The sequence below is a fragment of the Stegostoma tigrinum genome, chromosome 20, assembly GCF_030684315.1.
Source record: "Stegostoma tigrinum isolate sSteTig4 chromosome 20, sSteTig4.hap1, whole genome shotgun sequence".
Classification (NCBI taxonomy): Eukaryota; Metazoa; Chordata; class Chondrichthyes; order Orectolobiformes; family Stegostomatidae; genus Stegostoma; species Stegostoma tigrinum.
This window is the reverse complement of record NC_081373.1, coordinates 31,060,106-31,086,430: the sequence shown is the minus strand read 5'-3', so window position 1 is coordinate 31,086,430 and position 26,325 is coordinate 31,060,106. Positions and strand designations below refer to the sequence as shown.

The 26,325-nt window shown below is 42.9% G+C and overlaps 1 protein-coding gene across 7 annotated transcripts in view; it reads left to right on the top strand.

Annotated features, from left to right (window-relative positions):
• The window catches only part of LOC125461811 (C-terminal-binding protein 2), a 296,288-nt gene that overhangs the window by 204,039 nt on the left and 65,924 nt on the right, over positions 1–26,325 (top strand). The window contains exon 1 of one of the 7 annotated variants that reach the window (XM_048551040.2): positions 19,333–19,924. The exons of the other annotated variants lie outside the window; for them this stretch is intronic. Within the exon in view, the coding sequence (XP_048406997.1) occupies positions 19,903–19,924 (22 nt within the window). The 5' untranslated portion in view covers positions 19,333–19,902. Of the gene's footprint in view, positions 1–19,332; positions 19,925–26,325 lie in introns of those variants that run through there. 7 annotated transcript variants of the gene reach the window in all.

Below are 26,325 nucleotides of genomic sequence, written 5' to 3'. Positions count from 1 at the left end.
TGGGGCCCATGCGGGTGCCCATGGCCACCCCCTTAGACAGCCATACTGAACCCTGCCTCATCTTCACCATCCCCCCAGACCTCCCACTAACTGAGGACGAACGGTCAGTCCTTAGTAAGGGGCTCACCTTTGTCTCCTACAACCACTCATCAACGAATACCAGTCACGTTTGGACATAAAACAGTTTTTCCGCCGCCTTCGCCTCCACGCCTACTTCTTCAACCAGGACCTAACCCTCCCTCCACTGACCCCTTCACCCGCTTCCAACACAAGTCCTCCTCCTGGACACCACCCCCAGGCCTCCTACCTTCCCTCGACCTCTTCATCTCTAACTGCCGTCGAGACATTAACCGCCTCAACCTCTCCACCCCTCTCACCCACTCCAACCTCTCCCCTGCAGAACGGGCAGCCCTCCGCTCCAACCCCAACCTCACCATCAAACCCGCAGACAAGGGTGGCGCAGTGGTAGTATGGCGCACTGACCTCTACATTGCCGAGGCCAAACGCCAACTCTCCGACACCACCTCCTACCGCCCCCTCGATCATGACCCCACACCCGAGCACCAAACCATCATCTCCAACACCATTCATGACCTCATCACCTCAGGGGACCTCCCACCCACAGCCTCCAACCTCACTGTTCCCCAACCCCGCACGGCCTGTTTCTATCTCCTTCCCAAAATCCACAAACCTACCTGCCCTGGTCGACCCATCATCTCAGCCTGTTTCTGCCCCACCGAACTCATCTCCCCCTATCTGGACTCCATTTTCTCCCCTTTGGTCCAGGAACTCCCTACCTACGTCTGTGAAACCACGCACGCCCTCCACCTCCTCCAGGACTTCCAATTCCCTGACCCCAACACCTCATTTTCACCATGGACATCCAGTCCCTATACACCTGTATTCCACATGCAGATGGCCTCAAGGCCCTCCGCTTCTTCCTGTGCCGCAGGTCCGACCAGTCCCCCTCCACCGACACCCTCATCCGCCTAGCCGAACTCGTCCTCACCCTCAACAACTTCTCTTTCGATTCCTCCCACTTCCTACAGACTAAGGGGGTGGCCGTGGGCACCTGCATGGACCCCAGCTATGCCTGCCTCTTTGTAGGTTATGTGGAACAGTCCCTCTTCAAAAACTGTTCTATGTCCAATCGTGACTGGTATTTGTTGATGAGTGGTTGTAGGGGACAAAGGTGAGCCCCTTACTAAGGACTGACCGTTCGTCCTCAGTTAGTGGGAGGTCTGGGGGGATGGTGAAGATGAGGCAGGTTTCAGTATGGCTGTCTAAGGGGGTGGCCATGGGCACCCGCATGGGCCCCAGCTCTGCCTGCCTCTTTGTAGGTTACATGGAACATTCCCTCTTCCGCACCTACACAGGCCCCAAACCCCACCTCTTCCTCCGTTACATTGATGACTGTATCGACGCCGCCTCTTGCTCCCTAGAGCAGCTCGAACAGTTCATCCACTTCACCAACACCTTCCACCCCAACCCCACCTGGGCCATCTCCAGCACATCCCTCACCTTCCTGGACCTCTCAGTCTCCATCTCAGGCAACCAGCTTGTAACTGATGTCCATTTCAAGCCCACCGACTCCCACAGCTACCTAGAACACACCTCCTCCCACCCACCCTCCTGCAAAAATTCCATCCCCTATTCCCAATTCTTCCGCCTCCGCCTCCGCCGCATCTGCTCCCACGATGAGGCATTCCACTCCCCCACATCCCAGATGTCCAAGTTCTTCAAGGACCGCAACTTTCCCCCACAGCGGTCGAGAACGCCCTTGGCCGCATCTCCCGCATTTCCCGCAACACATCCCTCACACCCTGCCCCCGCCACAACCGCCCAAAGAGGATCCCCCTCGTTCTCACACACCACCCCACCAACCTCCAGATACAACGCATCATCCTCCGACACTTCCGCCATCTACAATCCGACCCCACCACCCAAGACATTTTTCCATCCCCACCCCTGTCTGCTTTCCAGAGAGAGCACTCGCTCCGTGACTGCCCTGTTTGCTCCACACTGCCCTCCAACCCCACCACACCCGGCACCTTCCCCTGCAACCGCAGGAAATGCTACACTTGCCCCCACGCCTCCTCCCTCACCCCTATCCCAGGCCCCAAGATGATTTTCCATATTAAGCAGAGGTTCGCCTGCACATCTGCCAACGTGGTATACTGCATCCACTGTACCCAGTGTGGCTTTCTCTACATTGGGGAAACCAAGTGGAGGCTTGGGGACCGCTTTGCAGAACACCTCCGCTCGGTTCGCAATAAACAACCGCACCTCCCAGTCGCAAACGATTTCCATTCCCCCTCCCATTCTTTAGATGACATGTCCATCATGGGCCTCCTGTAGTGCCACAATGATGCCACCCGAAGGTTGCAGGAACAGCAACTCATATTCCGCTTGGGAACCCTGCAGCCCAATGGTATCAATGTGGACTTCACCAGCTTCAAAATCTCCTCTTCCCCCACCGCATCCCAAAACCAGCCCAGTTTGTCCCTTCCCCCCCACTGCACCACACAACCAGCCCAGCTCTTCCCCTCCACACACTGCATCTCAAAACCAGTCCAACCTGTCTCTGCCTCCCTAACCTGTTCTTCCTCTCACCCATCCCTTCCTCCCACCCCAAGCCGCACCTCCATCTCCTACCTACTAACCTCATCCCACCTCCTTGACCTGTCCCCTCCCTACCTCCCCACCTATACTCTCCTCTCCACCTATCTTCTTTTCTCTCCATCTTCGGTCCACCTCCCCCTCTCACCCTATTTATTCCAGTTCCCCCTCTCTGATGAAGGGTCTAGGCCCGAAACGTCAGCTTTTGTGCTGAGATGCTGCCGGGCCTGCTGTGTTCATCTGCCTCACATTTCATTATCTTGGATTCTCCAGCATCTGCAGTTCCCATTATCACTCGCATTTTTCAAGACTGACTGTTAGCCCAATGAGAAATCAAAACATACTAGAACGTTTATTCTGCCTGTACTTTATAGTGTAAATCAGATATGATATAACGTGCCATGATTTCAAGCCCTCTCCCTGCCACCAACCACTACCTCCACCACAGCAATCATCCAAATCACCATTGTAAGGCCACCAAAAGTAAAGAAATGACATCCAATCCATATTAAAGTATTCCACGTCTGTTCAAGTGTGTTCATCGATCTGGGAAAAATTGTGCCTGATACTCTACCAGTTTAGTGCACTGAATATGCAGGTTGATGACTGCTTAATGTATGTGTTAAAGTGTTCCGTTTTGGTTTTTACAACAATTGCAAATAATATTGATATGACAATCCTGGATATTTCTGCTGGCAGTCTGTACTAATGAGGCAGTTTTGATGCTGAAACTCCTCACTGCCATCTGCTCCAGTCCGACATTGGTCAACTTTCAGTGAGTAACATATGCCCGGATCGATCTTTCAACTTGTGATAAAATGCTATTTAAAATTTAATGCAGAGGTCCACCTCAAATAATGCAGAATGTTAACATTATTTATATGTTAAAAGAAAATAATAAGAAAATAGCCTATTTGTCAGCATTTAAAAATTAATCCATTGCTTCAGAATAAAATAAGCTTAGCAGTTTCTTAACTGACTTGCATTTGGAATGAATGCAATGTAATCTATTCTAAAAACAACCTTCTCATTTGATGAGACACTGCATATTGCAACTGGCATGGAGTAATCCTGGTTTTGGAGGCAAGATCTGTACATCAGAATGAGGATGAGGATTTCTTTAAGTCACCTAGCAAATAGCAATTTTTCATCTGGCACATGCACAAGTAAGGATGATTGGAGTTAACAGTGAAACCGGGAATTGAGATTTTTGTGACAACATCTCAAGCTCAAAAACAGTTCAGCAAGAGATAGAATTGTCATGTTCCGTAGTCACTGGCTGATCAGATGTCAGAAAAAAAGACACTGGCTCCTCGGCAAGAATAGCTGATAGTTTTTGAATATTTGAACCATACAGCTTTTGGCTTTGATACAGGTTAGTGGTTAGTGTTGTAATCTGACGAGGAAAGGAGTGGTCATCTCAGAGAATCAACAAAACAGAACCAAATGGAATGAGAAGGAATCACCAAAGTCTTCTGCAAAAACAACTTCATCTATATCACACTTCATATAATAAAGTTTCCAAGGATTTCATAGAAGCTATCAAACAAACTTTGGCACTGAGCCACATAAAATGATATTATGTATGGTAGATAAACAAAAACCTATGTTTTGCGGAGCATTTAGGAAAGGATGAACAGGAAGAAAGGCTTATGGGAGCCATTACAGTGCACACAACCTCAGCAGCTGAAGTGGAGCAATTAGAATTGGAATACTGCATAGACCAGAATTGAACGAATGCTATGGTTTAATGGTAATTAATGGATTGGATTTTCTTTGCTGCTTATAGAAAGGCAACATTAATCAGCAGAGCAAATCGGTTGAAATGTCCCTTGGAACATAATTTTCTGAGGCTGGTCTGCTGTACCATGTTAGTATGTTAAAATATTATTTTAGATTGAGATTGAGTCAGAATTCTATCTCGCAATTGCCCTGATCTAGGCTGTATTATCAGATGGGAACTCCCAGGTGCCTGAGCAGGAAGGCTGCCAGGGGCTATTTCTAAAGCTGCACTGGCAAAAACCTGAGGGCAATGACTTGGCAATCTTCATTGACAGGAATTGTTCCTCTGAAGAAGGAAAACTTAAGTAAACAATTAAAGGGAACCAAGAATTTTTAAACTGAAATTAACTCAAATGGAAATGGGAGCGAATACGCGGAAATATTTATTTCCTTGCAGAACTGTTGATATTGACTGTTGAGGAGAGATTTTAGTGAGCTGAGAGGATCAGGTTTTCTGCATGATGTTGACCTTTAATGCCATGACACCTCTTTGGATTTGTTCACTGTTCAATACCCAACATGATTGACATTCCAGACCTCCCACCAGTTAGAGAAAGAAGATTAATCAGGCAGGGACCAGGGATTGAGGGAGTGGAAGTTTGGAAATGGCATGATTTTTGAGGGGTAGGGTGTAGGCATGGAGGTGGTGTGTTCTGAGGCCTAATGGTTCAGGAGGTGGATTTGGTTTGGCTGGCTGCATGGGTAGGGCAATTCAAGGGTTTCCGAGAGAACCCAATCATAGTACAGTGGCTCCCTAGTCATGGAGGCTCCCCAGGCCAGGAAGCAAGTGTGATAGCATTCCTCTCCTAATTCTACCAAGACATTTACTTTGAGGAAGTTATGGGTTCCTTGAAGCCTGGGAAAACCAATCAACAGCAGTTAACTGTCAAAAAGCTCAAGGACTTTAACAATCATAACTTCATTATTATAGCCCCACTTCTTCGATTGAATTGGTCACCTTTCTGACTTTGACTCTCAGTTAATGGTGGATATGGGTGCCTTGGAGGCAGGTTTATACTCAGGAAGTAGATGTAATTTTCGCACATGTGGGAATATCTTCCTTATGTTTACCTTCTTATGATTGTAATAAGAGAGAGTCTAACCATTACCCCTTAACTTTCAATGGGATTACCTTTGCTGAACCCTACTCTATCAACATCCTAGGGTTACTATTGACCAGAAACAGAATTGCATTAGCTATGTGAATACTGTGGTTGCAACTGAAAGTCAAAGACTAGGAATCCTGCCGTGAGTAACACACTTTTCTGGCACTCCAAATCCTGTCCCTTATCTACAAGGCATAAGACAGGAGTATAATGGAATTAATCACCCTTTCCTGGATGAGTGCAGCACCAACAGCACTCAATAGCTTGACACCCTCCAGGACAAAGCGGCTACTTGATTGCTATCACGTCCACAAACGTTCACTTCCACCACCACTCTGTTATTCACTAGCACCACTGTATAACCACAACGAGCTATGCAGCAAAAAGTCACTAAGGCTCCTTGAACATCACTTTCCATACCCAAAACAACTACTGTCCAGGAGGGGCAGCCAACAAACAGGAACACCACCGCCTGCATGTTCTGTTTCAAGCCACATGCCATGTTGACCTGGAAATGCATTGCCATTCCTTCACTGTTACTGGGTCAAAATCCTGACATTCCGTTCCTAACAGCATCGTGGGTCTGTGCATACCAAGTAGACTGCAGGGAAGGAGGCTCACTATCACCTTCTCACGGGCCACCATTCATGGCCAAGGCCACCGACACCTATGTCACATCAATGCGTTTTTAAAATGTCAAGACCTTGTTTGTTCCATCCACCGTTAGCCTTCATTTTGTGAAGTAAAGATCCAGGCCAGTTCACTTTTCCTGATAATTACATCTTCTTAGTTTGGGTAGGTCTTCCTTAGAACCTTTTCTTTAAATGTTCACTCTTGCTATATGTCCTTTTAAAATATGGAGACTATCACAGTGCTTTGCCCAACGTCGTACAAGTTTAACATCTTAATTCGTAGCACTGGAAATGAACCTCAGTACTTTGTTTGCCTGATTTAAACTGTTACTACCTTTAGTCATTTGCCTTTGATTGACTGCCCTATTTAGACTCGTGCTTGCAGTGATTGTAATGAGATCAGCCAGGTGGATATCATAGAGTATGAGTTCCCTGATTAGGACTTTTTTAATCTGGTCCAATCATGATCAGGATCCATTATGTTAAATCTTATATGCACCTGCCTTTTGAACTCTTGTTCAAGGAAAATTTAACAATATTAAGTGAGAGACCCTCATTAAGACTAAATTCATATTGTCATTGACCATTAGAACTTGTTACATCCTTATACTAGACCAGTGGACTAGAGCAGTCCATTTGACACCATCTGTTGATTTAACATTTGTTCATTCCCAACTGATTTCCTTAATTCTGATAATGTGCCACAGCCATAACCTCAGAAGGTTAGCCTTTCTTTCATCTATTTGTTAACTTTGTTCCTTGACTCAGAGCTAGCTATCAGTATTGCAAAAAGATCTTTAGGACAAATGTTTTATTGAAGATAGTCAAACTTGGACAACTAGATGAATGTTGACTTATAATAACTTTTCATTATTCTTTAACATATGGGATGTTCACTGATGCACAGTTACATTGTCTGCAGATGGTATCAGTGGTTAATATTTAGACAAGTAAATGTGCATCTGGTAAATGTTTGAATAGCTGGACCCTGCACTTTCCCCATGTTTCCAACATTGGCTGCTGAAACTTGGCATTTTCTTGTTCAGTTGTATCTCTCAGGACTCTGAGCTACTCCTTACATCCAGCAGATGCTGAGGCCATGCTGCTACATTTTCATACCTGATCCTGAAAGCTTGGCCTTTAGGCAGTGAATCTTATGTTTTAGAAAATCCATTAAAGGACTTTATTCCACAGTATTCCTTGCATTTAAATAGCATCCTTAGCATACTAAAACATCTCATTGCATTTCAAACAAAATTTGACGCTGAGCCACATAAGGAAGGCAGCTGAGCAGTGTAGGTCAGTGAACGAGACTTGGTGCGAGTTAGGATACAGGCAGTGAAGTTTTAATTAAGCACAGCTTACAGGAGGGTACAACATGGTACTATTAAATTAATTTTTTTTCTCATTTAACTATCTTGTAACACAATTGAAGTTACACTGAGGGCATTAGTAGTCACCCACTGAGTATGATGCTGTTGTCACATGTAAACCAGACAATATACGAATGGCAGATTTTCTTTTCTGGATGAAATTAGTAGATCGGTTAAGTTTGTATTCCATTGATGCTCATAACCTCTGTGTTGCTGGTACAATATCATAACTGTGTTATCACTATACATTATGCAGAAGCAAAAGACCTTCCAGGGACATTTGGTTCCAGAGCATTTTAACTACAGCATTAGTGAAGGGACAATCAGCAACATGTCTCCTGATGTACTTGTAATAGCTCATTCCCACAAGGGATTGTTGTTAACGTAAGGATAGGACAGAGTTGTGCTGGGCTTTGGTACCAGGCCAGTGTGCAGTTCTTGTTTTACCATGACACATTGTGCAAATGCACTTTTATTATCACTCAAAGTGCACACACCTGCAATAGTGCTGAATTCACTCAACTAACTGCCTGCAAGCACTTGCCCAAGATGGTCAATTTAAACTTTGTGGTCTTGGTTCACATTATACCATATTCTTCTACCCCTCCACTCTCCATGACCAGATTTATTTCTATGCCGGTTAATTATGAATGAGTGGAAAATTTAACGCTGCTAGTCGGTGGACATGGTGTTGGAATTTTTAGAGGAAATTTGTGATGCAGTTTGAAAGTAGCCTTGCAGTTACTAAAGCAAGAATACCTCTTAGTCAGGGTCTGTGTAATTGCAGAGGCTGATACTCCTATATTTCCTGGAACACAATGCTGCTTGTTCTGCTGGGACAGCAACCAGTCAGATCTGACATTAGAGGTGTGAGTGAAGCTGCAAGCCAGCAGCAATCAGTCCAATTGGAGCACCCACTGTGCAGAACTTGCTTGTTTGCTAACAGCAGGAAAGCCAGCGCTTGTGTAATTTTAACATTGGCAGAGTTAGCACTCTTTGTGTTGAGATTCCAGAATTTTCCCTTTTGCAGTGGTTTGAAGAATAACCAGAATTCTTTTATAAACAATGTTTCCCCCTTCCTTCAGGTCTTCCTGTGCAACACTGTACTCCAGTCCCAGGTTGTTATATTGTTCAAAGGGTGATAAGTAACTTACTATGACCTTGTTTCCTTTCACATTACTTTTAAGTTTTATCTTCCAAGGAGGCAACGTTAAAATTGGAATTTAGTTGCCTGACAAATAGGAATGTTCATCCCAGCATTTTTTCAAAGTAACTATATTGTGACTTACACATTCCATAGATATCTGTCTGTTGACTGGCAGAATTTAAAGATGACCCGGTTTCAGTTCCACATTTTTGTATTCTACAGAAGAGTTGGAAATTTGATAATTTATCATTGTGCCATACCTGAACTGTAGTTGAGCCAAAATCCAGTGTCACAAAAGCAGATTGTGCATTTCTGCAACACAGTTGTGTGAAGATATTAAAATGGTTGGCTGAAAGGGAGACATATTTTCTCTCCTCAACATGAGGGTTCTCACTTCAGGTTTGTTCATCCACTTGTCACTTCGTTTACAACAAATCTGGCCATTGACAAGGCAATCAATTTCTGTACATGTGAGCCAACTAAAATCTAAATAGTGTGACAACCAGTTTCCTTCAAGTGAGTCATTTACTAACGTACCCAACCAATAATAAGAGTGAACCAGAGTGGTGGGCTCAAGAAAATGCAGAGACTTGCTTTTCCAGGCACCTCAGGTAAATGTTACGTAGAAAATATGCAATGAAATGATGGCCTGCCAATTTATTTGCTTTAATTCGGTGTCATAGATCGAAGACTACACATTTTTCACTTCTTGCACAAATTTGCCAGCAATCTGGAACAATGGTCCTGCACTGAACAAGTACATACTATTGTTAGAAAAGAAATTGATGGATTTTTCTTAACTCATTCAACAGACTGTATGGTTTTCTTATTAATTTGACTGACAAAAAGATTGAAACTTTGTAGGTTTATAGTACATATTGTTGTGCAGTTAAACTGATTTGACTCCTTGTTAGTATATCGGTACCAGCCAAATCTTTACTAGCGTGACAATCTTTGCACAGAGAGAGGCCAAAACGATGTTGGTATTTTTCATACATTGAGTAGGCCAGCTGGCTATAAACACACAACAAATATCCTTCCAAGCACCACCTACTGAGGCTGCACATGTGGACTCCACCTGCAGAGTGCAGTTTAGTCATTACATTATCTAACAACTGTTAGTATGGTAATACTTGTACATTTAGTTCCTTCTAAGAACATACTTTATCACCCTCATGGGCCAACATGAGGTGACAGGCAGCTTTTTGTGCTTTTCTAATGTGCTATGCACTGCTGATAACTCCACGCCAGGTTCGGAAATATTGTCATTTCATAACATTTCTTCAAGATTGACGCTAGATGTGTTTTTAAAATCTGTCACGATTAAGAAGGTATAGTCAACTAATGGAAAACATACGATTGTACAGTCAATTCTCATATTAGTGAAAGGACGGAATGTCGTATAAACTGGCCTGTTCTGTCACAATTATTTAAATGGCCTGATAATTTATAATTAGGAGAATTTTCTCTCTTTACTTTTGTAAAAACTGTTTCCAACACGTAGATTCTTGAAAGACATAAAAATTGAAATTCAAATTGGCTTTATGAAGTGAGAGCTGGTCTGTTAGTTTTTTGATTTATAAAGTTCACCTGATTCAAGCAATTTCTTTAAATCTTGCGCAATACCTGAGTGGAGAATGTTGAATAATGTTGGATAATCTCAGAATCTGCTGGTACAATTTAGGTAATAAACTGAAAGGCCCTTTGGAACCAGGAATAATAGTGGACATGGGAGAACAAAATGTATGCATACCTAGGAATATCATTGTGTAGCATTTACAGATAGCATGATAATTCAACAAAATAGCATGACATTTCTTTATCTAATGATATCATTAGTTGCCATTAATCCATGTGTTCAGGATTAAAAATGTGTTACCCAATCGGTAAAGTCACGATTTACCCATGTGCCTTGACATTGGGAAACACTTATGCGTTACAGGTTTTTAAATTTCAGTCCCAAATCCCAGACCCCTCTGGGGATATCCTAGAGGTTGTGTGAAGTAGTTGGATTATTGTTTATCTAATGTAAAAGTTCACTACACTTCTCTATTTGTTCAGCATCACTTTGGACGGGTAAGGGAAATCTGACTGCAGCAACAAAGTAGCTAACGGTTAAAATACAAACCAACCCATTTTCTTCTGCTTGCAGTGATACAAAATCAGGAATAACTACAGCTAAATTACTACCAAACAAATACTGCATCGCGCATTCAGTCTAACTGCATGCGAAAGGGCAGGGGCATTTGAGCTGTCAACTTTGTAAGGAAGGGAATCTCGGAAACGATTCGTTTCTCACTGTGTGGTATTAATTTAATTATTTAAGTGGGGTGGATGAGTGTCTCTGTTTCCAGTGCTGTGTGTTATCTGAGCTCGGTAACCACCTGCTGTTGCACGCTTGAGGATTTGGGTTTTCACATGTGGAACAGCAGGCTACCTCAGAGCATATGCGCAGTTGTTTTTTGCTGAAGTTTAATCTCATTGCTCCAGGGTTTGTATGTGTTACATTTCATTGTAAGTCAAGTTCAAAAATATTCAGTTCATCACTGTCTAGTGAAGAACTCTTAGCTATCACAAGGTTGTATTAACCCTCTAACATTAGTAGGAAAATGATACATCGTGAATTCTGATGCTCAGATATTTCCTCCCAGATCTGAAGTTCTGGTATCGACATTTATGTTCTCAAACGTTCAGGCCTTACTTGTGGACAGTTCTTGACTTTGAATGCCTTTTAATGATGGTCAGCAGCTGTGCTCAAGCATACAAGAAAACATCTCTAGTAAAAGAATCATAGAATCCTCTACAGTGTGGAAGCAGGCCATTTGGCCCATCAGGTCCACACCAAACCTCTGAAGAGCATCCCACCCATACAGATCCGTCTACCCAATGCCTGCGACCATGCTTTTCCCACGATTAATCCTGCACATCCCTGGACACAATGGGCAATTTAGCCATAGCCAATCCACCAACTTGCGCATCTTTGGACTGTGGGAGGAAGCCACAGCACTTGGAGAAAACCCACGCAGACACAGGGAGAATGTGCAAACTTCACACAGATAATGCCTGAGGGCAGAATTGGACAGAGTTCCCTGATGCTGTGCTAACCACTGAGTCACCACGCCACCCTTATTTAGTCAGCTGAATAGTCAGCTCATCTTGCCTCTAAGTAGCTATTACGGAGTGGCTGAGGTAGGATAAGTCCATGTAGTTGCACAATGTGGGAGGTCATGAGGATGGAGAGAAGATCTAACTGGGTGTCCAGGGCATATGTGGAAAATGAATTTATTACATGGTATTAATTCTGAAGAAATTAAGTCTATGAAATTTGATTCTGTAGCATAGTTGATGTCAGGCATCACAAGTCTTGAAATGGTGGTAATACTGTTTCCGGTCAATTCTGTCATAGTCCACATTGTGTGCCATTTGTATGTGCTGGAAGTGTTTAGGTTGGACATATCTTGACATTGTTCAATGTGAAATGCTGAGTTGGCACTGAGCTGCCATTTTGAACCCCTGTCATAGTGTTACCACCCTATTTTTAAACACACCTGTGTGTCCAGCTGTGCAAGGGATTATTACCCCCACTCTTCTATCCCCCTTTAAAAGGATCTAGAGAATGGGATGTGGAGAATTTCTAATGCAGTGAGTGGTCACAATCTGGAATGTGCAACCTAATAGAAAGATGTCAGAAGATTTAGCAGAATCCTGAAAAAGGAGAATTGGATAAATACTCTAAGGGGAACAAGGCATAAAAGGATAGACCAGAAAAGTACAGGCCAGTTAGTCTTACCTCAGTATGGGGAAGTCATTAGAGAGAACTCTGAGAAATAGGATATACCTTTTCTTGGACCAACATTCATTAGTCAGGGATTAAAAAATAAAGTTGCTGGAATACTCAATATTGAGTCCAGAGGGTCCCTAAGTGGAAAATGAGGTGTTGCTCCTCCAGCTTGCGCTGGGCTTTACTGTAGCAAGCCAGAGACCGAGATATTGGCTAGGGAGCAAGGTGGTGCATTAAAGTGGTAGGTGACAGGTAGTTCAGTGCCTTTTTTGTGAGCAGAACGTAGATGTTCTGCAAAGCGGTCACCAAGTCTACGCTTCATTTCCCCAATGTAGAGGAGACCACATTGTGAGCAGTGAATGCAGTAGACTGGATTCTTGGAAGTGCAGTTGAAGTGTTGCTTCACCTGGAAGGTATGTTTGGGCCCTTGGATACTGGGGAGTGAGGAGGTAAATACGCAGGTTTTGCATCTTGGCTGGTTACAGGGGTTGGTGCCATAGGGCTGTGGGGAGGTGTTGGGGGGGTGAAGGAAGTATGGACCAGAGTGTCCCAGAAGGAACGGTCCCTGCGGAAGGCGGACAAGGGAGGGGAGGGGACTATGTGTCTAGTGGTGGCATCATGCTGGAGGCGGCTGAAATGGATGTGAATGCTGGTGGGATGGTAGGTGAGGATAAGGGGAACCCTATCGCTGTTGCAGGAGGGAAGAGAAGGGGTGAGGGCAGAAGCGCGGGAGATGGGTCGGACCCAGTTGAGGGCCCTGTTGACAATGGAGCTGGGAAATCCCCAGTTGAGGAAGAATATGGACATTTTGGAGCCTCCCTTGTCGAAGTTGGCTTCATCTGAACATATGCGACAGAGACGGAGGAACTGAGAGAATGGGATGGAGTCTTTACAGGAAGTGGGGTGTGAGGATGTACAGTCCAGGTAGCTGTGGGAGTCACTGGGTTTATAGTGGATTTTAGTGGCCAGTCTATCCCCAGAAATGGAAACAGAAATGTCGAGGAGGGTCGGGAGGAGTCAGACATAGACCAGGTGAAAGTGAGGGCAGGGTGGAAATTGGAAGCAAAATTGATGATGTTGTCCAATTCTTGACAAGAGAGGGAAGCAGCACCGATGATATCATCGATGTATCGGAGAAAGAGTTGTAGGTGGGGGCTGGAATAGGACTGGAACAAGGAATGCTCCATGTACCCCTCGAAGAGACAGGCATAACTAGGACCCATGCGGGTACCCATGGCAACCCCTCCTACCTGAAGAAAATGAGAGGAGTTGAAAGAGAAGTTGTTGAGGGCGAGGACAAGCTCCGCAAACAGAGGAGGGTGGTGGTGGGTGGGGATGGTTCAGGTCTTTGCTCCAGGAAGAAGCGGAGAGCCCTAAGACCCTCCTGGTGGGCAATGGATGTGTAAAGGGATTGCACATCCATGATAAAGAGGACGTGGCTGGAGCTGGTAAGCTGGAAGCTTTGAAACTGGTGGAAGGCGTCAGATGAATCATGGAGTAATGTGGGTAGGGATTGGACTGGGGAGAGAAGACTGAGTCAAGGTAGGATCCACATCCAGAAGATCATCAGACGCTATTTCCACCACCTCCAGCAAGATGCCACCACCAGACGCATTTTCCCCTCCCCTCCCTTGTCCGCCTTCCGCAGGGACCATTCCCTCCAGGACACCCTGGTCAATACTTCCTTCACCTCCCCATAGCCCTACGGCACCTATCCCTGTAACCGGCGAAGGAGCAACACCTGCCCATTTACCTCCTCCCTCCCCAGTATCCAAAGGCCCAAACATACCGTCCAGGTGAAGCAACATTCCATCTGCACTTCTAAGAATCTATTCTACAGCATTCGCTGCTCACAATGGGGTCTCCTCTACAGTGGGGAAATGAAGCATCGACTTGGTGACCGCTTTGCAGAACATCTACACTCTGCTCACAAAGACGACCCTGAACTACCTGTTGCCTGCCACTTGAATGTACCACCTTGCTCCCTGGCCAACATCTCTGCCTCCGGCTTGCTACAGTGTTCCAGTGAAGCCCAGCGCAAGCTGGAGGAGCAACACCTCATTTTCTGCTTGGGGTCCCTACAGCCCTCTGGAATCAATATTGAGTTCAATAATTTTAGGGCCTAAACTCCCCCATGTCCCAGCACCCCAACCTAAACACCAGGCCTTGTTACCACATAGCCTGCCATTATCTACCCCCTGTTAGTCACTAACAGCCCTCATTAACAACTATTCCTGCTCCCAGCCTGATCGTTAGCAACTCCTTTGTCTGTCTAACTGTCTTTCTGTCTCTTTGGGCTCTATCCTATCGTTCACTACCTACACCACCCACCTCCCTATTTTCTGCAAATAACCTGACGTTTTCCCAGCCACCACCAGTGACCGGACCCGAAACGTTAACTTGTTTTCTCCTCCACAGATGCTGCCAGGTCTGCTGAGCTTTTCTGGCAACTTTGTTTTTGATCCTGATTTACAGCATCCGCAGTTCTTTTTGTTTTCATTAGTCGGGATGGTCAGCATGAGTTTGTCGAGGTAAAGTCATAATTGACAAATTTGATCAATTTGTTTTGAGGAGATAACCAGGAACATTGATGAGGATAATGTATTTGATGTGGTCTACATGGACTTTAGCAAGGCTTTTACTGTGATCCCCTGTGTCAGACTAGTCAAGAAAGTAAGACCACATGATCCAAAGCAAAATAACATATTGGATCTAAAATTGGCTGAAAGGCAGGAAGCAAAGTTGATGGGCGAAAGATGTTTGATGACTTGAAATTTGTTTCCAGTGGGCTTCCACAGTTTGGTGCTGGGTTCCTTGCTGTTTGTTGTGTACATTAATGATTTGGACTTAAATGTGGAGGATATGATCAGGGAGTTCATGGATGGCACAAAAAGTGAGTGTAAGGAGTGAGGAAGAATAGCTGTAAACTGCAAAAGGATATCAATGAACTAGTAAGGTGGGCAGGAATGTGGTAAATGGAATTTAGTCCAGCATATTATGAGGCAACAAGGCAAGGGATCACATACCTAACAGTAGGATTCCAGAAAATATTGAAGATCAGAGGGACCTTAGTTTGCACAGCCACAGATCACTGGAGGTAACAGGTTGGGTAGATGAGGTGGTTAAGAACGCACAAGGGATACTTACCTTACTTAACCGAGACATTGAATACAAGAAATGTTTATACTGGAACGGATTGAATTGCTGGTTAGGCCTCAGCTGGAGCACTGCATGCAGTTCTGATCAACACATTATATATAGGACATGATTGCACGAGAGAAGATGCAGAGGTGATATTCCACGATTCTGTCTGAGCTGAGCATGGCTAAGCTGAGGTTATTTACGTTGGAGCAGTGAAGGGGACCTGTTAGAAATGTATAAAATTTATGAGGGGCATAGATAGGGTGCATAGGAAGGCACTTTATCCTTCAGTAGAGGGGTCAACAACTAGGAGTCAAATACTTAACGTAAGAGGTGGAAGGCAAAAAGAAGACCCAAGGAATCTTTTTCACACCAAGTTGTGGCAGTCTGAAACATAGTAGCTGAGTAGGTTGTTCAGACAGAAATTCTTGCAATATTTAAGCACTGTTCAGTTATTCACTTGTATTATCATTCCATTCAGAGCTTTGGGCCAAAAAAAATGAAAAGTGCAACTTGAGTGAGTTTTATGCAGCAGAACCTGTTGCATACACACAGACTCAGACACAGTTCCCCTCTTGTCTTGGCTGCAGTCTGTTCACACCTATGACATTGTGGATGCTGATCCCAAATCTATACTATCCTCCCTGAACGCACACTCAATATCAATGTTTGAGTTGGTGATTGTGAATTTCATATCAATTTATGGTGCTTCAGATGTGTAGCCCTCCACTGACCGTTATGTACTGCTGTGTTTGCCAAAGAGAATGTAAAAAGAGTAATGTGTGTGTTGTGCAGTATTTTGTCAGCAGAAAGATGACATTGTTCAAAGATATGAATGCGAGGGTGAGGTGATGTATCTGAATGCGAGAAGTGAATTTTGATTATTAGATATTGCTGATGAGTGAGTGATGGGGGTTTCTGCATTGACTTTCAGAGACATTGATGTTACACAGGATAGATTTCATGTGAGGATGCATTCACTGACCTTCACCATTTGAGGTCATTGAACCTTTTGTGATAGTGCAGCCAAGTCATGGGGACTAGGGTCCTGGAATTGACCTCCCTGGCCACCTGCTCCCATTACATATGGGTATGTGTATGCCTTACGGTCTTCCTGGCTCCTTGCAGAAACATGATCTATCTTTTTCCCTTTCCTCCTGGGATCTGAGAGCCTGGAAACATTTGCCCTGTTCTGTTTCTCCATTGATAGTGGTCTTTCTTCTATCATAGCCTTTTATGTATCACGTGCAGCCTGGATATTAAGAATGGCAGGATATTTGTGTGTCAAGTGAGACACACACTCACACCAGAACACCCTGCAAAGTGTCCAGCCATCAGAGACACATTCCGTGCTGGGCTGGGTTGAGATGAACAAACATAACAAAGTTTGCATGCAACCTGCAATACCTCTTCCGAGCAGCAAGTATTTATATATCCCAATCCCTATGCATGCTAACAATCCATTCTAATTTTTAGCCCAAAGTTACTCAAGTGAGAAATGATGAGAAGTTTTGAACCATATATTGCATTCTTTGAACAGTGGCTGGCAAATATTAATAATACAGTTATTTAGTTTATTAGATTTCTCTTGGTTTAAGTATTGTAAATATCTTACAGCTGGTTCTTCTGGCTCCAGTCCAGTGCTTGTGTTCTTGAGTTAACTTAGTTACAGGATAGTATTTTTTTTCCCCCAGCAAAAATTCTCAGTAAGCAATGTCAACATGCTTTCACTGTTTCTGTGCAAAGCCTGACCTTGATAACAATAGGTAATGTGTCAAATGAAATGACTTTGCCACTGGGGTTGAGTTCCCTTTTGAAAAGGCAGTGTCCTGTTTGGTCTAGCACGACGTCTTATACAAGAATAAATCGCCAGCGAATGACTTCTCTGTGTGCACGGATATACATAAAGGCAAGGAGAAAGCACTTGTTACGACCACTTCAAACATAAACAAGAAAATTCCATCAGCAAGGAACATAGATAGAGGTAATTACAGAAGTCAACAGCGTTCCTGTCACCTACTTATTACAGCAACCTCAGTGTTACCCTCAGCCTAGAAAAAGAAATGCAAACCCTTTGAAACTAAAAGGTATAAGAGATTCAAAACTCCTTGGATTAATGCTGGCTGAGTAGGTCTGATTTGTATTGCCACTCACTTTCTTTCTCTCTCAGATCCTGTACCCCTCTCCAATCATTGATCACACTATATTTCTGCATTGTTGATGTATTCTGCTAGTCCAGAATATTAACTTGGTAGCAGCTGGCAACTAAATTCACACCAACAGTTACAAATAATTGTGTATAATGTAAACCCACAAGAATTGGTGTAGATCATTCAGCCTTTTGAATCCATTCTGCCAGTCCAGTGGATCATCACTGATTTGTACTCAGATTTAATTTTGGTACATATATGTTGGTACTCTGACCAAAATGAAATCTATTGATCTTGGTCTTGGGAATTCCAAATGACCCAGCTCCCATTGCCATTTGAGGGAATGAGTTCCAGATTTCCATTTGTGAAGATAAAGTATGTCACAACTGCTTTGCTAATTGGTCAAATTCATTTTAAGTTTGTGATGTCTTGTTCTGGATTTCCACATCGGAGGACATAAATTATCTGAACTATCCTGTCAGTTTGTCTTTACGAATTTAAAATTAGAATTAGATTTATTGTCACAAATACAGTGCAAAGTTCACAAGTCGCCACTTATGCCAAAGGAACCTGGGTACAGATTCTCAGAGAAAGAAAAGTTAGAAAAATAAACAAAGTAGTCCAGTATTACAGATCATAGGAATAAATTAGAAAACTAAGGAATAAAAAGTTCAGAATAACAGTCCTTCCAACCCAGCCTATGCCGGTATCTAGCCTCTAGTTCGCACCAGGCTTTGATTTCAGACCGTGCTGGGCTTCACCTTGGGGCCAGGAAACCACTTTGGAATCATCTCAAGGCCGTAAGTTTAAACACCTTGATCTGATTACCCAACAAGCTACTAAACACAAGGGAATGTAATTCTAAGTTCAGCAATCTGTTCTCAGAATTGAACCCTGTACGTAAGCGTTGATGTTACTGCTGTTCCACCACTGTGCAGCAAGAATACTGCTTTACCCTTTAAGGTAAATGTGATTCAAGTGGCTAAGAAATGCCAGTGTTAATTTTGTATTCCTGACACTGAGACAAATTTCTGACCATTCATCATTTGACGCTGTTACAAACCTGGTAACAACAGATGGAGAGCTTGAATCCTAAGTAATGACCTTATGGTGGAGTTGGGCCCGAGTGGGCTATCTCGGATTTTGTCTTATTCTCAGCTTTCCAAATTTGTGTTCGGATTCCTTCGTTTCTTTCGAACTTCCTGGGATAGTTTTGCATTCGTAGCAGTGCTGTAGTGATTAAAGTGCATTTACCGGCCAAGGTGTCGGGTCAAAGCCGAGTGAATGTATTGACAAAGGATTTTGAAATTACTCTGCTGATGTCTGTCTGATAGTCAAATTTAACGTACCACCATCTGGTTAGATTTGTTGCCGTTTTGCCGGTATATGTGGAGCATCTCAGTTTGTTGGGGGTTTGTGGGAGTCGAAAACAGCTGACTATGTCCTGCCATCTGCCCATGATTTCAAAGATATACGGAAGGGCTTGTTTTTCCCCTCCCACCCTGCTGATAGGCCGTGTAAAGTCTACATGTCAGAAATAAAAGGGTGACGGGGGAGGTGGTGGAGGAGACAGGGGATTGAGATAAATGGAAATAAAAAGCTCAGAAGTATCAAAGCTCTCCGATCCTCAACTGAAATCAACTGGGGTGTAAAATGAAAACAAGAAGAAAAATAAACAAACGCAGGAAGACCAGAAGGCGTTGTAAAAGGAAAATCAAACTGCAAACCAAAATAATAATTTTAAAAATAACATTGAGGATGTCAGGTTTCTAAGTGTGTGTGTTTTTTTAAAAAAAAGGGCTGGCTCACATGATTTTTCGAGGGGTTGGAATAAATTGTGATTAGTTAAAAGCTAGCCCAGAGCGAGTGCTGTGAGGAGTTTACAGTGGTGTGAAGGTGACTCTATCCGTGTTAGAGGAGACTGGACCTTTCCTCGGAGCTCAGGACAAAAGCCTTTTCTTTCCATTTGTGTTCAAAGAGACATTTGTCTGGAGATGTTGCAGCTGTGGGCAGGGGGACTGCTTGATCGAAGACATCTCTTGTAGTTGTACTGGCGGAGGCTGCGAACTAGACCCTGAACACTGAGTGTCTGCTTGTTTTTTTTAATTAGTCCTTTTTTTCTATGCTGCCATGTACCATGTGTGATTTTTACTAAAATACTAATGTGAAGAATGTGGAAGCAACATTTTCCAGGCAAGGAAAACTTCTTGTTTCTTTTCTCTTTGTTTAATAATTGTGCACCATCTTTTCAAACTGTAAACGTTTAGTTTATACCAGTGGATTAATCCTTCCGTTTGAGTGTCTATGAGTGCGTGTGTTTCATGGGAGTCACTAGTCTGCTTATGCGCACTTCATATGCTACAGTTTAACACATTTAAACCATCTAAGCTCTGTTGTGGTGCGTGCAATGGAGATTAATGAGAATTAGAGAAATGGCTTCCCTTTTGTTTTTCTGCTAGATCGTACCGGCAACATTGCAGTCACACAAAGGCCGCTATTTAGCGAGGAGTAATCTCTAATTTACTTGGCAGGGGTGGCATTGGAATAGGATATGACTGGGTGGCAAAGAGCAAGAGACGTGAACAAGGACAAGCAGCCTTTGTGCATCAGCAGTAAAACAAAGACACTTTATACAGTGTGCTCCATGCAACAAGCTGTTCAGCTTTTCAATTGAGGGGGAGGTGGGGTCCCATGTACTGTAGACACTGGGAACTCAGCTTTCCACTGAATCAAATACAGCCTCATGCCCCAAATATTGTAAAACAGCTGAAATTAAGAACTACATTTGTGGCTAAAGATGTACAGTTGGAGGGACTGGGGTCCTATCGTCACATTACTGACTTATTTATTGTCTCTCTGAAATCCAAACAATAATCTTCTCAAGAAACTTCTCAACATTTTCAGAGCAGCTTGGCTGTAGCTGATGGTTGTGTTTTTTTTAAAAAAAACACAATCTGAAAGGGGCCTAAAATGTTACAGACTTTCATTGTAGAATGAGTATTGTCCTTTTTGACTCAAGCTTCTCAAAGCACGCACATCAGAATATGTAATAAGGACAAGCTGATTTACAAGCAGCCACTGAGGCTTGCTTTTGTGGAGACTTGAGCCCATCTCTAAGCACATACTTGATATGTTTATTAGTGACACTGAAGCTTTTTCCTTTCTGCCTCTCTCTTCCCAGCCTCTCATTCCCCACCTCAGCGTAGATGTGTGGCCTGTACCAGGTTTTTATGCGAAGAAATGTAAATTTTTAGCAAAAATATATCGGGCCACATAACCATAAAATATCTGGCACCCCATTCTATTTACAACAGTACAAATAAACATGGGACATTTTGCACAGTCTGTCAACTGCTTCTGCAAAGAATGGGAAAGAATTGTGTTTACTTAACAGAAAACAAAGTACCTTATTGCGATGTGTATTATTGATTAGCATCTATGAGGGCAAAGTCCACTGGCTGGACTTTCTGATCTGGAGGGGTCGGCAGCCTTTGCCAAAAGTAAAACAGTAATGTCTTAAATTTGAAAAGAATCTGAGGAAAATAGTTTTTTTTCATCAAAGCTGCGACAAAGTTTCCCTTTCTCATTTGCAAGACAAATTCCACTATATCAACACAGGAGTCATCTTGGATTATTATTGATTTTTGCAATCCTGTTAAATGATAGTGTAACCCTAACAGTAGGACTTTTCTGTAAGGACTGGTTCTTGAAATTATTTTATGACTTTTTTAATGCCAGTGGAGTTCAGATCCAGATAAACTTCCATGTTGAGAGGTTTGTGAAGATTCAAGAATTTCAGCGCTGAGCTTATTTTTTGGCCCAATAAAGCATACATCCTGCGTTGGCAACACCTTCCTGCCCTTGCTCACATTCCTGATCCAGCTGAATAGTGTTAACCTCCACCTTTCTTAATACTATTAAAATCTTACACTGCCTGGGACACTGAAAGAACTGTACAAGCAATGAGGAATTAAACAGAAATATTTCCAGAATTGAAAGAAGTGGTTTCCAAGAGTTAATTTTAGTTATAATTGCAGTTATGAGCTTGTCAGTGCAATATCCTTGGCGCTATGCTGTTAAAGAATGCTTCCAGAGACTGCTGAGGTAAGGAAATAAATAACATCAAGTACATAGGGCTGTAAGTATGTATGATGGCTCAGTGGTTAGCACTGATGCCTCTCAATGCCAGGGATCTCGGTTTGATTCCATCCACGGGCGACTGTGTGAAGTTTGCACATGCTCCCTGTACCTATGTGGGTTTCCACCCATTGTCCAAAGATGTGCAGGTTAGGTGGATTAGTTATGCTAAATTGCTCACTGTACCTCGGGATGTGCAGGCTAAGTGGAGAAATGCGGGGTTATGCGGATAGGGTCGGGCTGGGTCTGGGGGGATGCTCTTCAAAGAGCTGGTGTGGATTTGATAGGCTGAATGGCCTGCTTCCACACACTAGGGATTCTGTGATTCTAAGTTATGTCTTACAGTGGCTTCATCTTGCTATGAGGTGGCCAGAGACATCATGTGACATTGCATCACTTGCTGTCATAACGTATAGTGTTTCTAATATCATAAAGACAGTTTAAACTGCCATACTAGATTTCGTCATCCCCTCTGCTGATCAGAAAATCTATCTAACTCAGTCTTGAATATATTCAATGACCTAGCTTCCACTGCTGTGTTAGGAAGAGAATTCCAAAGAATAGTGAAGAAATTCCTCATTATTTCTGTGTTGAAATGGGGGCCGCTTATTTTAAACTGCACCCCCAGGGCAATGCCTTGTAAATCTTTGGTACCAATTCAACCCCATGCTCTGCTTGATCAGGACCTGTGACCTACCAAAAGCTTCCTGTTAATAGCAGTGACTTTCCCAAATTAACTTTTCATTTGCTGCCCCCAATTAATAATCTTGGGCTCATGCTTCTAAAGAATATTTGCAGAATCTGCTTGGGTCAGAACAACATTAGCATTATTTCAGAAACATCCTTCTGTGGCTTCAAACTTGCCATGGAGCAGGGAGAGCAAGAACCTGTGATATTGCATCACTTCCTGTGATAATGTATACTGCCTCATAGCATATCTCGCAGCCAGATGTAATCCTTTACACTGCAGTCAATAGACTTGGGGAAAAAAAGGTCAAGGGTTTTGCTAAATTGCCTTTGACAAAATGGCAGAATAGCAGCAAATTCGGAGGTAATGTCAATATAGTGATTAAGAAAGATAGTCAAGTATGCAGTGTCTCTCGAAATAACTCTTTGGTAAGATAGCCTTTCACCTTCAATTTAAGATATTATTTGAAATATTAACTTTGGGAATGTCTTAGGCAGAAATAACATTTGAGATTGCTATGTTTGATTTTTGCTGATCTACATAATCTGCAATATTGACATGGCACAAATGCTTTATTTACTAAATTAATAATTCTTTTATGCAATGTATTTTCATTGCCAAACTTGAGTGCAGCTGCCACAGTCATTCATAAGTTAAAATGGTGTTTAGCATGATGAAGAAAATAACATGTGCAGTGGCAGGTTTTTAAATAATTAGCATAGACGTAGTGTGACTGAATGTTTGGATAGAGACGATAGCAGTAGCAGATGTTCTGCAAACCTGCCGTTTCTGCATTCCTCTTGCCAGCTCTTCTTCATCTGGGAACTCAAGTTGTTTGAAAGGATCTCTGTAGTGTGTTGGGAGTGCAACTAAGTTGTATTTTGTTGACTTGGACCAGTGTGATTTTTAGTGGATTTCATTCTTCCTGTGGCGAGTAATTTATTATTAATTATTTAATTTACAGTGCTGTTGACAAACAGATCTTAATGGTAATGTGCAATAGCTGCAGGACTTGCATGGTACTCAAGCTTGCCTTCCCTTCCTGGATGTGTTTTGCCAGGTTACCAGATGGAGCATTGTATTTCAGGGGAGAGCTGTATTGGTTAAGAGTTCTGTATATCTCTGTTCAGCAATCAATGTAGACTTGTAACTGCTTTGCTCTTCTTGCTAGGTCAAAGAAACTGACCACAAGGGAAATGAAGTATTCATTAAGCTTTGTGCTTTATCACGATACTCTGATGCTGTCACTATATGATTTTGTTTTAATGTGCCTTACATCGTGATCAAATTTATAATTTACACAATAGGTTATTTGAACTAATCGGCCAAGGGACACCTACACAAATCATGCTCTAAACATTCCTATTTTCTGTGGTTTCACTTGAATGATCTTAAAATCATACCAGAACCTAGTCTTTGCATCTCAGTCTTAGCCTCAGCATCTCACCAGTCAGCACATTTGTAGAGATAGTAAGCACTGCAAATGCTGGAGTCCAAGTCAATGTATGTTGGAGCTGGAGAATACAGCAGGTCAGGAAGCATTAAAGGAACGGGAGAGTCGACATTTAGGATCGGGACCCTTCATCAGGTGTCCTCTAATGCTGCCTGACCTGTTGTGTTCCTCCAGTTTCACACTGTACTGAGCACCTTTGGTGGAGCTTAAAACAGCATCTTGCAGTGCACGCTCTGTTGTGGTAAATTTCAAGCCTTTTTCGGCTGACTTAAAAAGTTGTCTGTCATGTGGTGTGCCTGACCAGCCTCATGTTTGATATCTTCTGGTTAGAAATTTTACTGATGCATAGATTCTAGCTTCAGTATGTTTAGGAACTGCACTAAAAGAAGAGTGAATTTAAGCCTTTCTTTGAGTTTACTCGTCCATTAGTTATGGGAAATAGATTACATAATTGTACAGTGTTGTTAAGACATTGCTCTGCTGTATAAAGCCAAGTGCTGGGCTTCTTTGTAAGTCATCCTGGTACAGGCAGAATTGAGATGGTGTCAACAAGCAGTGTGAAAACCTCCTGATGGGAGAAATCGCTCTGCATCAAACTCTATTGGATACGGTTCACTGGTGTCTGATTTGCCCTGTGTTTGCAATGTAGGTTTTGGGATCCAATAATATCCTTTCTGGATTGAGGATTCATTTTGTTTGCTTTGGGCTCCTGATGTTTCTGTCCATATTTCATAACGTAAACACACTTAATTCATATGTTGCAGTAATGCTTTTTTTCCCCCAATAACCCCATCCCGATCTGTCCCTAGCTTATTAGAGAATGAACCCATAGTGCTCACCCATAATGAAGTGAGTCTTCCACCAGAGTGTATGTCGTGCACAACCATGGTGAATTATTTAGGATTGTCTCCCCCCTTGAATGTCACAGAGTTTCCAAACGCTTGCCCTCTCTGAACAAGAAATGATTGCCTCTCTGGACCTAGATTATGAGAGGCTGTACCCATCCACCACCACTTCTCTCTCTCCCCCCCCCCCCCCCCCCCCCCCCAAGACACTGGCATCTTTTCTGATTTGAAACCTAACTGGGAGTTCCTTGACAGAAACAGAAATTTCTTGCAAAGCTCAGCAGATCTGGCAGCATCTGTGGAGAGAAAGCAGAGTTAACATTTTGGGTTTAGTCGTTTCAGGTCCAGGTATCCTTTTCCAAAAAAAACAAAAGAACTGTGGATGCTAGAAATCAGAAACAAAATCAAGTTCCTGGAAAAACTCAGCAAGTCTGGCAGCACTTTTGGAAGAAAGCCGAGTTAACGTTTTGGGTCCAGTTTGATCAGTTCTGTAGAAGGATACCTGGACCTGAAACGACTAAACCCAAAGTGTTAACTCTGCTTTCTTCCAAAAATGCTGCCAGACTTGCTGAGTTTTTCCAGGAACTTGATTTTGTTTCTGATTTCTAGCATCCACAGTTCTTTTGTTTTTTTTGGGAAATTCACTGAAATTTCTACTTCAACTCTTGATGGTGTAAAACAGCAATCAGTAGTGGCTCTGGATTTGTTTGCAGTATTTTTTTATGAATAGCATGAAGTAAAAGATCAAACTTAAAGAATTTACATTAATCTGCTGGTGTGTACTGTGTTAAAGTGTTCATATCAGGATCAGTGTCGATAGCTGCTGATATGTGAAATATCCAAGTAAACTTGATCAATGGCCCCAGTTTTTACTGGGCTTTGCAGTGAACCCATCTCAAAATTTCTTCACCTTAATTATAAAACATTTAACTCAGACATTCCGACCAGGTACAATTCAATCTCAAAATGGAAATACGTTTTAAGGTGTTTATAATAGCATTCACCAAGTTATTATTTACTCAAGCAGTTTGTGCTCTTTATTTAAATCTTCAACACACTGAAACACATGGTGCGTACCTGTAGCTGCCAACACATTGGAAATAAGGCCATAAGATGTTGGAGCTAAAGCAGGCCATTCATTTCCATCAAGTCTGCTCCACCATTCAGTGAGATCATGGCTGACCTGATAACGATCAGCTCCGCTTCCCTACCTTTTCTCATAAATTCTAATTTGCTTCCCCAGTAAAAAAAATCTTCCTTCTCAGTGTTGAATATTCTTAACCTAGCCTTGACTCCTTCTGTGGTAAAGAATTCCACAAATTCAATACCTATAGGAAAGGAAATTCTTTCTTATCTCTGTATTAAATGGGTAACTCCATACTCTAAGATTATGCTGCACCTACAGTCTCCCAAGGGGAACTAACCTTTCTGCATCTTTCAAGACCTCGAAGAATCTTTTTCTGTTTGAATA